Source organism: Ranitomeya variabilis, chromosome 4 (assembly GCF_051348905.1).
Source record: "Ranitomeya variabilis isolate aRanVar5 chromosome 4, aRanVar5.hap1, whole genome shotgun sequence".
Classification (NCBI taxonomy): domain Eukaryota; kingdom Metazoa; phylum Chordata; class Amphibia; order Anura; family Dendrobatidae; genus Ranitomeya; species Ranitomeya variabilis.
The window spans coordinates 148,539,521-148,557,962 of record NC_135235.1 but is presented as its reverse complement, the minus strand read 5'-3'; the positions used below and the strand labels follow the sequence as shown (position 1 = coordinate 148,557,962).

Sequence of the window (18,442 nt, the reverse complement as noted above, 5' to 3'; positions counted from 1 at the left end):
ATGCTTCTGAGAACGTAGTTTTAGGCTATGTGCACACTTTGAATATTTGCAGCATATTTTTCTGCACTAAAAAAAGTCTTATTAGGAAAAACGTTGCAAAATGTAGTTAAACTACGTCTTGCTGCCTGCCTCAACTAGGCGTATACAGCCGAAAATGATGCATCACAGAACACACTGACTGCATCTGCACCATTATAGTTAGTGGCCTGTCGGTGCATATCCCCAAATTCCATTTAGCAAGGACATAAAAAGTGTAATATTTAAAATAAAAACTAAAACAATGCTTTATATCAATTGTTTTTTTTTTTTTAAGCTGACATTCCTTTTATTGCTTAGTTGGAAGTAATGTACAAAATGCAAATTCTTCCACTGGTTTCTTACATTTTATTCTGTAGGTCCGTACAGAGATGGCATAATACTGGTTTTTGTCTTTATTAGTAAAACACTAAGGCCATGTTCACACTTTGCGGGTTTTACCACGGATCCGCAGCGTTTCTGCAGCTGCGGGTCCGCAGCAGTTTCCGTTGCGTTTACATTTACATGTAAACCCTATGGAAACAGCAATCCGCTGTGCACATGCTGCGGAAAAAACCGCGCAGAAACGCAGCGGTTTACATTCCGCAGCATGTCACTTCTTTGTGCAGAATCGCTGCGATTCTGCACACATAGGAATGCATTGATCCGCTAACTTCCCGCATGGGGCTGTGCCCACGATGCGGGAAGTAAGCGGATAATGTGCAGATGGTACCCGGGGTGGAGGAGAGGAGACTCTCTTCCAGGCCTTGGGAACCATATTAGTGTAAAAAAAAAAAAAAGAATTAAAATAAAAAATAATGATATACTCACCTCTCAGCGCTGCACGCGGCCGTCCGGTTGCAGGGTTGCTGTGCGAGCAGGGCCTGCGGTGACGTCGAGGTCACATGACCGTGACGTCACGAAGGTCCTTCTCGCACAGCATCTTTGGAACCGGACCGCCGCGTGCAGCGCCGAGGAGATCGGGACATCAGAGGGTGAGTATAACCATTTTTTATTATTTTTAACATTACTATTGATGCTGCATATTGCTGCATATGCAGCATCAATAGTATAGGAGTAAACCCGCAGCGGAAACCGCAAAACAAACCGCGATAAAGCTGCAGGGATAACCGCAGCGGTTTTGCCCTGCAGATTTATCAAATCCGCTGCGGGAGAACCCGCACAGGACCCCGCAAAGTGTGCTCATAGCCTAAGTTTTTACAATTTTCTGCCAGCTTATCTGTACTAGGGCTTATTGTTTGCATGGAAACTAGTTTTCAGTGGTACCATTTTCACTTTTTATTGCATTCATTAGGAAGCAAAGTAAGCTAAAAAAAATGTTAATGTTATCTTGACTGATCAAGGTTTTTTTTTACTACTTTTGTACAAGATGCGATTATTTTTTATTTTAGTAAAAATCCTTTCTTATTCTAGGTTTGTTGTGAGACTTTTTTTTTTAATCTTCTTGTTTTATTATAAAGCTGTTTTTCCTAACAAGCTATAGTTTCTATATATCCTAAAGTAATACAAATAAAAAAATGTTCATAATTTTTTTTGCGCTGCAAGAGGGACAAAAGCAGCAATTCTTTCATAGTATATATAATATAACTTTCTTTAATCCATTTGCTGTGCACAATTAATGATGTGCTGTGCTTTTTTTTTTACATTTATATAATTTTACATTTAAAGGGAACCTGTCACCCCATTTTTTTCAAGATGAGATAAAAATAGCATTAAATAGGGGCAGAGCTGTACTTTACATTAGTGTATTTTTTGTGCCTTTATTCCCCACCTATGCTGCCGAAATACCTTTGTAAAGTCGCCGTTTTGGGCTGTCACTCACGCTGGTCTGGTCATATGGGCATGGTGACATCGCAGTTTCTCCTCCAGATCCTGGTCATCTTTCCGTTGGTGGCGTAGTGGTGTGCGCATGCCCAACAGGCGAATCCACTGCTCAGTTGAAGGAGAAGAGCGCGATCTGCGCTATTCAGCGGTTTATTGGTGGGCGCGGCCATCTTCCTGAGGCCGCGCGTGCGCAGATGGTAGTGCTCGGCTTCCCAGGGCTTCAGGAAAAAATGGCCGCGGGATGCCGCGGGTGCGCAGATGGAGATCGCGGCGGCCATTTTCCTGAAGCCGAGATGCGAACTCGGCTTCAGGAAAATGGGCGCCGCGATCTCCATCTGCGCACGCGCGGCATCCCGCGGCCATTTTCCTGAAGCTGAGCACTACCATCTGCGCACGCGCGGCCTCAGAAAGATGGCCGCGCCCACCGATAAAACGCTGAATAGCGCAGATCGCGCTCTTCTCCTTCAACTGAGCAGTGGATTCGCCTGTTGGGCATGCGCACACCACTACGCCACCAGCGGAAAGATGACCAGGATCTGGAGGAGAAACTGCGATGTCACCATGCCCATATGACCAGACCAGCGTGAGTGACAGCCCAAAACTGCGACTTTACAAAGATATTTCGGCAGCATAGGTGGGGAATAAAGGCACAAAAAATACACTAATGTAAAGCACAGCTCTGCCCCTATTTAACGCTATTTTTATCTCATCTTGAAAAAACGGGGTGACAGGTTCCCTTTAAAAATGCGTGTTACTGTTCGGTGTCGGCTGTCCGAACACCTGGTATTTGTCACACTGTCATATGCATGACAGCGTGGCAAACACCGCTTCTGATACCATCCCCGCCGCGCAGAGAGGAGCAGTTCCAATGGTGTCAAGACAGCTCAGCTGTGATCGGAGGTATACAGTTTATCTCCGGTCACTGGTGTCAGCTGATGGGACTACTGCTCCCATCATCTGACACCTGCTGCCACTAATAACAAGAGCAGGAGCGGCTGATGGGACTATTCATTAGCCGGCTCCTGCACTGTAAATAAATAATAATAATTAAAAAAAAAAACACGGCGTGGGTTCCCCTGTATTTTTAATAACAAGCCAGGCTAAACTCACAGCTGGGGGCTGCAAGCCTCAGCTGTTAGCTTCCGCAAGGCTGGTGATCAAGAATAGAGGGGTCCCCACTCCGTATTTTTTAATTATTTAAATAAATAATTTTAAAAAAGGGCGTGGGGTTCCCACCATTTTTGACTGACAGCCTGGCTTTAGCAGACAGCTGGTGGCTGGTATTCTCAGCCTGGTAAGGGGCCATTGATATTGCCCTCAGCCTAAAAATAGCTGACCGAAGCGCCCACAAAAGGCACATCTTTTAGATGCACCAATTCTGGCACTTTGCCCAGCTTTTCCCACTTTCCCTGTAGCGGTGGAAAGTGGGATTCATATTTGTGGGGTTGATGTCACCTTTGTATTGTCCGATGAAATGAAGTTTAGTAATGGAGAGACGTCTATAAGACACCTATCCATTACTATTCCTATAGTTGTATGGTGTAAATAAACAGTCTTTTATTAAAAATGAAACATAACACACTTTTACTTTATTTAAAAATAAAAAACCCCCAGTTATACTCACCTATAGTTTTGTCTTCTGTAATAAAACAAAATTAAAAAACAAACCATATCCCTCACCTATCCGTCGTTCTGTCCCACGCCGTAATCCATGTCTGGGGGAAAACATTTTCAGGCCATGTTCACACTTTGCGGTTTTTACCGCGGATCTGCGGCGATTTTGATGCTGCGGGTCCGCAGCAGTTTCCATAGCGTTTACATTAACATGTAAACCCTATGGAAACCGCAAACCGCTGTGCACATGGTGCGGGAAAAACCGCGCAGAAACGCAGCGGTTTAAAACCCGCAGCATGTCACTTCTTTGTGCAGAATCGCAGCGATTCTGCATCCATAGAAATGCATTGAACCGCTTACTTCCCGCATGGGGCTGTGCCCACGTTGCGGGAAGTAAGCGGCTAATGTGCGGGTGGTACCCGGGGTGGAGGAGAGGAGACTCTCCTCCAGGCCCTGGGAAGCATAAATAGTGTAAAAAAAAAAAAAAGAAGAAAAATAAAAAATGATGCTATACTCACCTCTCAGCGCTGCCTGCGGCCGTCCGGTCTTCGGTTTGCTGTGCGAGCAGGACCTGTGGTGACGTCGCGGTCACATGACCGTGATGACGCCCGGGTCACATGACCGTGACGTCACGAAGGTCCTTCTCGGCACAGCATCTTTGGAACCGGAGCGCCGCGTGCAGCGCCGAGGAGATCTGGACATCGGAGGGTGAGTATAACCAATTTTTATTATTTTTATCATTACTATTGATGCTGCATATTGCTGCATATGCAGCATCAATAGTACAGGAGTAATCCCGCAGCGGAAACCGCAGAACAAACTGCGATAAATCTGCAGGGATAACCGCAGCGGTTTTGCCCTGCAGATTTATCAATTCCGCTGCGGGATAAACCTGCAGAGCACACCGCAAAGTGTGAACATGGCCTTAATCAGGACGGTGCCCAGATGTGTACGTCCAGGCTGAGGACCACTGGTGAATGAGCTCCTGTGACCGATGGTGACGTTATCGAGGTTACTGCAGGTCGCTGAGGCTACATTCCCAGCCGGGCTGAACTGCGGTGACTTCGGTGAGATCTCCGCTAGCACCGTGAGAAAAAAAATAAACATTAACTTTTCTTTCACAAAAATTTCTCTTGAGACCTAATTTGTATATTTATTTATTTTTTTTTTTTTACTTTCGCAAGGGTTACTGGAAATAATGGACCATACAATTTATTGTGCAATTTCTCCTGAGCATGTGGGGGAAAACCACTGTTTGGGCGCACGACAGGGCTCGGAAGGGAAGGAGCGCCATTTCACTTTTTGAATGTAAAATTTGCTGGCATAATTAGCGGATGCCATGTCAGGTTTGGAGAGCCCCTGATGTGTCTAAAGCAGTGGAAACCCCCACAAGTGACACTGTTTTGGAAACTAGACCCCTTATGGAACTTATCTAGATGTGTATTGAACACCTTGAACCCCCAGGTGCTTCACAGAAGTTTATAACGTTAAGCCGTGAAAATAAAAAAATCAAATTTTTCCCAAATCTTTTTTAGCTCCAAATTTTTGTATTTTCACAAGGGTTACAGGAGACACTGGACCCCAAGATTTGTTGTGCCATTTCTCCTGAGTTCACCTATACCCCATATGCGGTCAAACTATTTTTGAGGCACAATGTAAAGCTAAGAAGGGAAGTAGCGCCATATTACAGTGCAGATTTTGCTGCACTTTTTTGAGGGTGCCATGTTACATTGGCAGAGCCCTTGAGGACCAGAACAGCTGAAATCCCCATAAGTGACCCCCCATAAGTGACCCCATTTTACTAACTAGACCTCTCAATGAACTCACCTAGCGGTGTAGTGATTATATTGACACCAGAGGTGTGTCAGACTTTTATGCCATTGGGCAGTGAAGAAAAAATAATTAACATTTTTACCACCAAATTTGTGTTAGCCCCAAGTTTTACATTTCCATACTGTAAAATGGGTAAAAATGGCACCAAAATTTGTCTGACAATTTCTGCTAAATGTAGAAATACCCCTTATGTGGATGTACACTGCTTGGCCATATGGAGAGACTCGGGAGAGACGGAGCACTATTTGCCTCCTGGAGCGCAGATTTTCCTAGAATAGTTTGCTGATTCCATGTAAAGAACCTCTAAGTGCTAGAAAAGCAGAATCCCCCCTGGAAATTGTAACCCTTTGGGAATTTATCTACAGGTTTAGTGATGATTTTGACTCCATGGGTGTTTTCCAGAAATAAGCATAGTCGATGTTGCGGAGTGAAAATTGCAGACTGCCATTGTAGTGACCAGTATGCTGCAGTCACCAGTGCATTATGCCCAGCTCATGCTTCTGGAGACACGCACCTGTAAATTAGGCTACTTTCACATTTCCGTTAGTACGTACGCTGTGAAATAACTGTAAGACGTGGGCAGCGGATGCAGTTTTTCAACGCATCCGCTGCCCATTCTGCAGTCCGGGGAGAAGGGGGCGGAGTTTCGGCCGCACATGCGCGGTCGAAAATGGTGGACACGACGCCAAAAACCGTTACATGGAACGTTTTTTTGTGCCGACGGCCCGCCAAAACACGACGCATCCGTCCCACGATGGATGCGACGTGTGGCAATCCGTCGCTAATACAAGGCTATGGCAAAAAAAAACGCATCCTGCAAGCACATTTGCAGGATCCGTTTTTTTCCCAAATTGACGGATCGCGACGGAGCTCTAAAGACGGAAGTGTGAAAATAGCCTTAGGCTACTTTCACATTAGCGTCGTTCAACGCACGTCGCAATGCGTCGTTATGTAGAAAAAACGCATCCTGCAAAGTTTCCCGCAGGATGCGTTTTTTCTCCATAGACTTTCATTATGGACGCATTGCGACGGAGTGCCACACGTCGCAACCGTCGTGTTTTGGCGGACCGTCGGCACAAAAAGTTACATGAAACTTTTTGCTCGTCGTGTCCGCCATTTTCGACCGCGCATGCGCGGCAGAAACTCCGCCCCCTTCTCCCCGGACATTACAATGGGGCAGCGGATGCATTGTAAAACTGCTTCCGCTGCCCACGTCGGGCATTACTTTCACAACGTGCGTCGGCACGTCGGGCCGACGCATAGCGACGGCCCCGTGCCGACGCTAGTGTGAAAGTAGCTTTAGGTGGGCTCTCATCACTACAGAAATGCCAAACATGGGGTTTAGAAGGGAGGGGGGCATTTGGATGTGGGGTGTAGAATTTGCTGAATTTCTTTTGGGTGAGGAGCCATTTCGCTTTTCTAGAGCATTTGTGCTACCAGTAACGTGGAAGCCCCCTATATTTTTGTTAACAACTGGCGGACCTGAGAGAGGTATTGCTTTTTTGTAAATTGAGTTGAAGCTTTTATTGAGAACATTTTACGTAACGCTGAACACTTTGTGGTTTCCATCTAAATCTGTGTGACGTGACAGGACATATGAAACTCCCGAGGTATCCATTCACTGTAATGAGGCAGCAGAGTTACTCTGTTCTCAGTCTGGCCTCTGTTCAGTTGTGTCCCTTTTAGAAGTGCACAAAACTGTGGCTGAGAGCACTTTTATGTAATCCTAAGGGTATGTGCACACGTCAGGATTTCTTGCAGAAATTTCCTGAAGAAAACCGGAAATTTTCTGCAAGAAATCTGCATTTTTTTTTTTTGCGTTTTTTTTCCCGTTTTTTTTGCGTTTTTTTTTAATCATTTTGCAAGCGAAATTAGCTTGCAGAATGCTAAAGTTTTCCAAGCGATCTGTAGCATCGCTTGGAAAACTGACTGACAGGTTGGTCACACTTGTCAAACATACTGTTTGACAAGTGTGACCAACTTTTTACTATAGATGCTGCTTATGCAGCATCAATAGTAAAAAGATATCATGTTAAAAATAATTAAAAAATGGTTATACTCACCCTCTGCAGACAGCCGATCTCCTCAGCGGCGTCCGTTCCTATAGATGGTGTGTGCAGGACCTTTCGATGACGTCGCGGTCACGTGACCGCGACGTCATCGCAGGTCCTTCACACACACACCATCTATAGGAACGGAAGCGGCAGCATGCACCGCTGAGAGGCGGGAAGGCTCCGGGGCCATCGAAGGTGAGTATATGACTATTTTTTAATTTTTATTTTTTTTACCAATTATATGGTGCCCAGTCCGTGGAGGAGAGTCTCCTCTCCTCCACCCTGGGTACCAACCACACATGATCCTCTTACTTCCCGTATGGTGGGCATAGCCCCGTGCGGGAAGTAAGCAGATCAGTGCATTCCTAGGTGTGCGGAATCCTCGCAATTCCGCAAATGTAATGAACATGTTGCTTTTTTTTCCGCGATGCGATTTTTTTCGCGGAAAAAAATGCAACATTTGCACAAAAAATGCGGAATCCACTTAAAATAATGGGAGGCATATGTAAGCGGTTTTTTTCGCGTTTTTATAGCGAAAAAGCGCGAAAAAAACATGGAAAAATACTGAACGTGTACACATGGCCTAAAAATACAGACATCGCTGGATTACAGGTCCTAGGTGTCCACAGTGCCAGTGTTCTGTCTGAATTATGTATTTCAGAGATTTACATGGAAACCCCGGTGTAAGCGCTCAATGCAGGGCGCAGGATAAATGTACGAGCTTTACTGCGATCTTTGGGAGGCAGAATGTAAAAACTAGACAGCAGGTGAAGAATCTGTTTTTTATTTATTTGTTTTTATGCCGTTCCTTGTGCGATATAAGTGATTAGACAACTTTATTCTACGGGGCGGTGCGATTACAGCGATATCAGATTTACATCAGGTTTTTGTTTGGCTGCTGTCACACACTAAGGCCGGCCTCACACTAGCGAGTTTTACGGACGTATGAGTGTATAAACTACGTCTGCAAAATACGCATTGCACACGGCCCAATGAATCTCTATGGCCCAGCTCCTATCTGCAGTATATTACGCATCCGTAATATACGGTCTTGTACGGCCGTAGAAAATCGCAGCATGCTGCGTTTGTCACCTGCGCAAAAAAATCGCCAATGAAAGTCCATTGAAAAATACGGATTACACACGGACATGCATGTGACTTGCGAGAAATGCGCACCGGTGTTAGAGAAAAGCCGGTAATTCAATTGCCGGCTTTTCATTTCTCCTTCCCAAACCTGACAGGATATGAGACATGGTTTACATACAGTAAACCATCTCATATCCCTTTTTTTTTTTGCATATTCCACACTACTAATGTTAGTAGTGTGTATGTGCAAAATTTGAGCGCTGTAGCTTGTAAAATAAAGGGTTAAATGGCGGAAAAAATTGACGTGGGCTCCCGCGCAATTTTCTCCGCCAGAGTGGTAAAGCCAGTGACTGAGGGCAGATATTAATAGCCTAGAGAGGGTCCATGGTTATTGGCCCCCCCCTGGCTACAAACATCTGCCCCCAGCCACCCCAGAAAGGGCACATCTGGAAGATGCGGCTATTCTGGCACTTGGCCACTCTCTTCCCACTCCCGTGTAGCAGTGGGATATGGGGTAATGAAGGGTTAATGTCACCTTGCTATTGTAAGGTGACATTAAGCCAGATTAATAATGGAGAGGCGTCAATTATGACACCTATCCATTATTAATCCAATAGTATGAAATGGTTAATAGAACACACATTATTTAAAAGTATTTTAATGAAATAAAGACACAGGTTGTTGTAATATTTTATTATACTGATAATCCACCTGAAGACCCTCGTTCTGTAACAAAGGAAAAATAAAAAAACAACAATATCTCATACCTTCCGTCGCTCAGGTCAAGTCCCACAAAGTAAATCCATCTGAAAGGGTTAAATCATTTTACAGCCAGGAGCTCTGCTAAAGCAGTGCTCGTGCCTGTAAAAACCCCGGGGAATGAATGGAAAGCAGGGTGACCTGTAGTTACCTTGAGCTGCGGTGATGCGCCCTCTGCTGGATGTCCTCATGAACTGGAGCCTGGGAAAAGTTCCCACGCTCGAGTTCATATGAGGACATCCACGCGCAATACGCTGCCACACCCTGCCTACGGATGACATACTGATCACTATTTTTGGAACATTTCTGCGTATTACGGCCATAAAATACGGACCGTATTTTCATACGCTGAGTGTGACGCCGGCCTTAAAGACACTTTTTTATTGGGAAAACTAGTTTTTGCAGCACAATATTTAGACAGTTATAATTTTTCAATATTTCAGCTGACAGTCATGTTATGGCTTGTTTTTTTGCGGGACGAGCTGATGTTTGTCTTGGTACCGTGTTTGGCACATAACATTTTTTGATCACTTTCTATTCTGATTTTTGGGAGACAGGATGAGCAAAAAACATCTATTCTGGAATATTTTTATTTTATTCTTTTATATTTTACGCATGTGGTAAAATTGATAAGGCAGCTTTATTCTTCAGGTCAGTACGATTTACATCGATACTAACTATATATATATATATATACCTATATACCGTTTATACTCGAGTATAAGCCGACCCCCCCCCCTAATTTTGCCACAAGAAACTGGGAAAACTTATTGACTCGAGTATAAGCCTAGGGTGGAAAATGCAGCAGCTACCGGTGAATTTGAAAAATAAAAATAGATACTCCATACCGTTCATTATGGCCCCATAGCAGTGCCATATAGTGCTCTGCACCGTTCATTATTGCCCCATAGCTGTACCATAGAAAGCTGTGCCATATAGTGCTCTGCACCGTTCATTATTGCCCCATAGCTGTACCATAGAAAGCTGTGCCATATAGTGCTCTGCACCGTTCATTATTGCCCCATAGCTGTACCATAGAAAGCTGTGCCATATAGTGCTCTGCACCGTTCATTATTGCCCCATAGCTGTACCATAGAAAGCTGTGCCATATAGTGCTCTGCACCGTTCATTATTGCCCCATAGCTGTACCATAGAAAGCTGTGCCATATAGTGCTCTGCACCGTTCATTATTGCCCCATAGCTGTACCATAGAAAGCTGTGCCATATAGTGCTCTGCACCGTTCATTATTGCCCCATAGCTGTACCATAGAAAGCTGTGCCATATAGTGCTCTGCACCGTTCATTATTGCCCCATAGCTGTGCCATATAGTGCTCTGCACCGTTCATTATTGCCCCATAGGTGTGTGCTCTGCACCGTTCATTATTGCCCCATAGCTGTGCCATATAGTGCTCTGCACCGTTCATTATTGCCCCATAGCTGTGCCATATAGTGCTCTGCACCGTTCATTATTGCCCCATAGCTGTGCCATATAGTGCTCTGCACCGTTCATTATTGCCCTATAGCTGTGCCATATAGTGCTCTGCACCGTTCATTATTGCCCCATAGATGTACCATAGAAAGCTGTGCCATTGCTGCTGCTATAAAAAAAAACAACATACTCACCTCTCTTGCTTGCAGCTCCTCAGCGTCCCGTCTCGGCGTCTCTCTGCACTGACTGTTCAGGCAGAGGGCGGCGCGCACACTAGTACGTCATCGCGCCCTCTGACCTGCACAGTCAGTGCGGAGAGACGCCGGGAAGACTGAGCGGCGTGTGGAACGCGGACAGGTGAATATGTAATACTTAACCTGCTCCAGGCGTCCCGCTCCTTCCCCCGGACAGCTGGTCTTCGGTGCCGCAGCCTCTTCCTCTATCAGCGGTCACCGTTACCGTCATTAGAGGAATGAATATGCGGCTCCACCCCTATGGGAGTGGAGTCCATATTCATTTCTCCAATGAGCGGTCCCACGTGACCTGAACAGGGGAAGAGCTGTGGCGCCCGGAGACCGTGGGACTGCAGGGACAGCGCCAGGAGCCCCGGAAGCAGGTAAGTATGCCTCAGCGCCCTCTCCCCCTCACCCACCGACCGTGACTCGAGTATAAGCCGAGAGGGGCACTTTCAGCCCAAAAATCTCGGCTTATACTCGAGTGTGTGTGTATATATATATATGTATATGTATATGTATGTATGTATATATATATATATATATATATATATATATATATATATATATATATATATATATATATATATATATATATATATATATATATATATAATAAAATTTCCGTTTGTTTTTTTGTGTTGGCACTTTTACACAATAAAAACTATTTTATAGAAAAAATAATTTTGTGCATGGCTTTATTCTGAGAGCTATACATTTTTTTTATTTTTCTACTGATGGAGATGTATGGTATGTTTTTTGCGGGACAAGATGACGTTTTCAGTGGTACCATTTTTATGTACCGTATATATTCGAGTATAAGCCGAGATTTTCAGCCCAAAAAAATGGGCTGAAAGTGCCCCTCTCGGCTTATACTCGAGTCATGGAAGGCAAGGGGGGGGGGCGGCGGGTGAGGGGGAGTGACGCCTGTCAAATACTCACCTGCTCCCAGCGCTCCTGGCGCGGTCCCCGCATGTCCCACGGTGTTGGGCGCGGCAGCTTCTTCCCCTGTTCAGCGGTCACTGGTACCGCTCATTAAAGTTATGAATATGGACTCCACTCCCATAGGGGTGGAGCTGCATATTCATTACTGTAATGAGCGGTGCCACGTGACCGCTCACTACAGGAAGAAGCTGCCGCTCCCGGAGATGTGGGACATGCAGGGACCGCGCCGGGAGCAGGTGAGTATGTCATATTCACCTTTCCTCGTTCCACCGCCGCCTCGTCTCTGCGTCCTCTGCAGTGACTGTTCAGGTCAGAGGGCGCGATGACGTATTAGTGTGCGCGCTGCCCTCTGCCTGAACAGTCAGTGCAGAGAGACGGGACGCTGAGGAGCAGCGGGCAGCGACGAGAGGTGAGTATGTCATTTTTTTTTCTTTAGTGCAGCAGCATTACAAGTGGCACAATGCTATATGGAGTGTCTATGGAGCCATAAAGAACTGCATGGAGCATTATATGGGGCATCTATGGGGCCATAACTGCATGGAGCATTATATGGGGCATCTATGGGGCCATAACTGCATGGAGCATTATATGGGGCATCTATGGGGCCATAAAGAACTGCATGGAGCATTATATAGGGCCATAATGAACTGCACGGGGCATCTATGGGGCCATAAAGAACTGTGTTTTTGTTCCCCCAAATTTTGGGGGAAAGTGTGGGGGGGTTCGTCTTATAATCCAAATCACTTCGCTGTAGAGGAGGGGTTGGTGGCTGTGGAGTGGTGTCGGGGGGCTGGAGTGGGCTGGCTGCGGGCTGCAGAGACAGCGGGAGGTCATGTGCTCTCGCTCATTAGCCTCATGTAATATTCACTGCACCCACTGTCTATCACCTCAGTGCTGAAGCTGCACAGAGTTGGTTAGCAGGGGAGTGGCACATATTGCCTGTGCCTGCACTCCTCCACCCCTAACACCCCCCCCCCCCCCCCCCCGCGCAACACGCGCATGGTAAAATAACAAACACTAACCTTCCTATGATGGCTCCGTGCTCCCATTTCCCCTGTGGCTCTTCCTGTGTCTGTGCAGACATTCTATCATGTGATCGGCACAGCACAGTGATGTCATCATTGTGTGCCCGGGTCACATGATCCGATGCCCGGGAAACAGAAGCACAACTGAGGAGCTGGGAGCACGGAGCCGTCATCAGAAGGTGAGTTAAGTGTTTATTTTATCATGTGCGTGCCAGCAGGGGGGCATATAGTGACCGGGGGGGCCATGTGCGTGCCAGCAGAGGGGGGCATATAGAGAGAGGGGGGCTATGTGTGTGCCAGCATGGGGGCATATATAGAGAGGGGGGGCTATGTGCGTGCCAACAGGGGGCCATATAGAGAGAGGGGGGGGCAGTGACCAGGGGGGCAGCGTGCCAGCAGCACGGGGGGGGGGGGCAATATGCCAGGATGGGGGTTATATAGATACCAGGATGGGGGACATATATATGATTTGTAAGACAGACACTGGCATTATAAGACAGACCCCCATTTAACATAAAAAAAATATTTTTTTTCTTCACCAAATTTGTGTGTGCATCTTATAATCAGGTGCGTCTTACAGAGTGAAAAATACGGTAAATGTATTTATTGGAAACATATCTTCTTCTTTTTTGTTGTTTTTTGGGGAATTGCTTAAAAAAATATATTTTTACACTTTTTAAAAATTTTTTAATGTTTTTTTACATTGTCCCTGGATGGAAAATATATATATATATATATATATATATGTGTGTGTATATGATATATATCTATATATATATCTATATCATCGTGATCACTCGCTATGCACAGTAGCTCCGCCTCCCACCACATCACCACACACAATCCCGCCCCCACCTCATTACCGCACACAATACCGCCCCCACCACATCACCGCACACATTCCCGCACCCCAACACATCACCGCACACAATCCCCCCCACCTCATTACCGCACGCAATCCCGCCCTCCCGCCCAGTCACCGCACACAATCCCGCCCTCCCGCCCAGTCCCCGCACACAATCCCGCCCAATCACCGCACACAATCCCGCCCAATCACCGCACACAATCCCGCCCAATCACCGCACACAATCCCGCCCTCCCGCCCAATCACCGCACACAATCCCGCCCAATCACCGCACACAATCCCGCCCTCCCGCCCAATCACCGCACACAATCCCGCCCCCCCACCACATTACCGCACATAATCCCGCCCCCCCACCACATTACCACACACAATCCCGCCCCCCCACCACATTACCACACACAATCCCGCCCCCCCCCCCCCCCCACCACATTATGACACACAATCCCGTCCCCACACATTAAATTGTACCTGGTAGAAGTCAAGGAAAGATCTTTGAAAATGACTATACATTTAATTGCGTTTACAGAAAAATTTTTACTTAATTTGTTTCGTTATGAAATTTGTTTAGATGATGGAATGAATAAAAAACGCACATCTTACTGAATCCAGTTTGTTTTTGATTTTACACTGAATAAAATGTATTTTTAGTATTATTCAGATTTTTAATGATGATTATTAACTTAATTTTAAGTTAAATTACCACCTGCGTAAGCGCTATTGAATGTCGTCATTATTTACTTTAGTTTAATCACCAGCAGCGTTAATTAGATAGCAATGAGCGTGCCGAGCGTTAGCTGGCTGGAAACATCTAGTTACCACATATCATCAGATTGCTGAGCTGATACTCTGCAATGCTTCTGCACTGCAGCGCATCACATCAGCGTCTGATGGGCACGGAAGGAGACGTCTCAGGTCCTGCACTTCTCTGAAGGACCCCACGGCCATCTTACGGAAGCACACAGGGAGCCCCCTCCTTGCGTGATGATCCTCTGTTGCTGTCGCTACTGAGGGGTTAAATGCCTGCGATTGTTGGCATTGCTGCGGGGTGTCGGCTCTCGCATAAAGCTGACACCCGATCGCCGCGGCGCTCAGCGTGAGGCCGCGCGATTGCTGTGCTGTATCTATACTGCTGTTTGCGGGAATGCAGCTCCCTCAGAGTATATGTATGATGCATGTCGGGAATGGGTTAATTATTACGTTGATACTACTCTGTATAACTTTAATTAGACAATAACCAGTACTACATATCATTTGACTGAAGGTAATCTTGTTTGCACCCTGCAGAATCTGGCTGAGGTTTATGGCTTGCACAGAGTTAATTCTCCGTGCTCCAATAAACACTGTTGGAACACCCCCTCCCACTATCACAACTTCTTCTCTGGCATGAGCTCAGTAGCTATGTGGGCAGGTTGAGTATTTGCTTGCTTGCAGAAATTTCTGCAAGGTTTCTGTGTCTCTTGGCCAGAAAAACGTGCGTTTTTGCACTTGTTTTTGCAGGCGTTTTTGTACTGCAATGAAGTATTTTTGAGCTAAGTAAAGGTATTTAAAATAAAAAGTTTTGTGATGTTGTTTCTTGGCTCAACACCACCTTTTTTCATGCTGATGCAGTGTGTCATCTAGGCTTAAGGTACCGTCACATTAAGCGACGCAGCGATATAGACAACGATGCCGATCGCTGCAGCGTCGCTGTTTCGTCGTTGTGTGGTCGCTGGAGAGCTGTCACACAGACAGCTCTCCAGCGACCAACGATGCCGAAGTCCCCGGGTAACCAGGGTAAACATTGGGTTACTAAGCGCAGGGCCGCGCTTAGTAACCCGATGTTTACCCTGGTTACCAGTGTAAATGTAAAAAAAACCAAACACTACATACTTACATTCCGGTGTCTGTCGCGTCCCCCGGCGTCCGCTTCCCTGCACTGTGTAAGCGCCGGCCCTAAAGCAGAGCGGTGACGTCACCGCTGTGCTCTGCTTTACGGCCGGCCGGCGCTGACACAGTGCAGGGAAGCGGACGCTGGGGGACGCGACAGACATCAGAAGGTGAGTATGTAGTGTTTGGTTTTTTTTACATTTACACTGGTAACCAGGGTAAATATCAGGTTACTAAGCGCGGCCCTGCGCTTAGTAACCTGATGTTTACCCTGGTTACCAATGAAGACATCGCTGGATCGGTGTCACACACACCGATCCAGCGATGTCAGCGGGCGACGAAATAAGGTGCTGGCCTTCTAGCTCCGACCAACGATATCACAGCAGGATCCTGCTCGCTGCTGCGTGTCAAACACAACGATATCGCTATCCAGGACGCTGCAACGTCACGGATCGCTATCGTTATCTTTAAGTTGTTCAGTGTGAAGGTACCTTTAGTAATGAAAAGGTGTCAACTAGACACTCTCTCATTACTAAGTCGATAAGTAAACACACACACAAACCTACACACACCCTCTCAGCAGTCTATGTAGGAGCGTTAACAGAATGAACGTACATAGGCTGTAACCAGACAGCAACCCCCCCAAAAATGACGTGGGGTACCCCTATAATTAATAACCAGCAAAGGCTATGCAGACAGCTGCGGGCTGATATTAATATCCTAGGAAGGGGCCATGGATATTGGCCTCTGCCAGACTTAAAACATCAGCTCTCAGCCACCCCAGAAAAGGCGCATCCATAAGATGCGCCAAATTTGGCGCTTAGCCTCGCTCTCCCCACTTGCCCTGTAGCGGTGGCAGGTGGGGTTCATATTTGTGGGGTTGATGTCACATTTGTATTGTCGGGTGACATCAAGCCCACAAGTTAGTGTCTATAAGAGACATATCCATGACTAACCCCATAAAGAAATTGTATAAAAACAGACACCTAGAAGTAAACCATACTTACCGAACGCCTAATCCTCTGATGCCAACATCTCGTGCAACAAAAATAAAATAATAAACCACAATATTCCTCACCCATCTGCAGAGAAGATCATAATGTCCCCCGACGATCCTGATCTGTTTGAGAGCAGCCACATCAGTGATGTGACTGCTCCCAAAGACAGCCGGCGGCGATACACTGACAGAAGGTAATCGCTCCCGCAGTGCTTTATTGAGCCACCCTGAGAGAGTTCACCGGAGTTCATCAGCTAATCAGCTCCTGTGATCTCTCTTACGGCACCACTGCTGCATGGGAAAGTTCTCACGCAGCGGTGCCGTAAGTGAGAACATCAGAGCTGATGAACTCCGGTGAACTCTCACGGCAGCTCAGTGATACACTTATGACAGTAGATAATCACTCCCGCAGTGTATCGCCGGCGGCCAGGCAGAGCGGTCACATCTCCCGATGTGACTGTTCAACATATAAGATCGCCATGGGACACTCGGGATTACGTGGACAACGGTGGACAGGTTAGTATATGTTGGTTTATTATTTTACATTATTGCTAGGAAACGGGGACATCGGGGAATGGACGTTAAGGTGAGTATGTTTTTTATTTTTATGTGAATAGGTCTGTAATTTAACTTGTATTTTTTTCCACTGTGAGCACAGATGCCGGCAGATGATACTACATCTCCCATGAGCGGCACCTGTTGTCACTGTTAGAGCAGCAGTCTCATCGGCCCACGCCAGCTTTTTACCGCAGGTCACCGCTGCGGGTCAGTCAGCTGCGGAATCACACTGACCTCTGACAGCATGATCCCGCAGCTCTCTGATCAAAGGTCTTACCAGTGGTAGTGTTACTGCTTAGAACCACCACGCCGGTGTTTCCCACACTGTCACACAGATGACAGCGTGGGAAACACCGTGGAAAGATGGTAAAACGTAATACAGAAACTCAATAAATCCGCAAACATTTTTATACCTGCGTTTTTACTACGTGTTTGACTGACTCAATTGAAGTCAATGGGTTCGGAAAAGCTGTACAAACGCAAAAAGAATTGACATGCTGCAGAAGAAAATGCACTGTGAATATGCACGGAAATGTACTGATCATGTGCACAACACTTCGGGATTGTCATTGAGCTATCTTGCATAAAGATTTCATTGCATTTTTGGACCATTTCCGCATTGAAAAAAATGCTGCATAAACGCATCTTGCGCACACAGCCTAATAGTTTGTTGCATTGCAGGAAAGCATTTATGGTCTTGATGAACAGAAGCTCAGTGTAATCTGTGGCAAAATAGAGAAAAGAAAGAAATTTGTGTGGAGAATGTGATTTTTCTAAAAATGATTGATTTTGCTCTTACTGATCAGTATTATTTCTGAATGTTATATTCTTTCCTTTTTTTAATGATTTAGACTTTCTCGATGATCCATATGCTGTACCTGATGTCTTTAAAAAACCTGCTAGTAGACAAGGAGACAAAAATAAGGATGCCGCCCGGAAAATATTCAGTGGACCAAAACGGGTAAATATTTTGGTGCTTATTTGTGGTTTTATTTATTACAATTAATGCTCTTAAAACTTGTGTCAAATAAACCTACGTGTGTCAAATAAACCTGTTCTGTCATAGCATCAGTCGGTTTGTTAAAAACTTGCTCATGTACTCTTCAGTTTTTGGAGCTCAGTCCCTTTAAATTGGATATGAAGATTAATATGTGTAACGAAGGGGACAGAGCTTGGTGCTCCTTTAACGTTTTAATGACTGCTGATGTGCCTTAGTTTTTCACAGTGGTGCCTTTATACGGCACCAAGGTATAAGTGTATAGTGCCCCCTACAGGAGCAGGTAGAGAGGGTGTCGGCAGTAGGATCCTGCATTTACT

At 46.0% G+C, this 18,442-nt stretch overlaps 1 protein-coding gene across 6 annotated transcripts in view; it reads left to right on the top strand.

The window, feature by feature from the left end:
• The window catches only part of WAPL (WAPL cohesin release factor), a 132,990-nt gene that overhangs the window by 30,468 nt on the left and 84,080 nt on the right, over positions 1-18,442 (top strand). For all 6 annotated transcript variants that reach the window (XM_077259314.1, XM_077259316.1, XM_077259317.1 and 3 more), the window contains one exon: positions 17,977-18,086. In XM_077259314.1, coding sequence (XP_077115429.1) covers positions 17,977-18,086 — 110 coding nt within the window. The remainder of the gene's footprint in view (positions 1-17,976; positions 18,087-18,442) is intronic.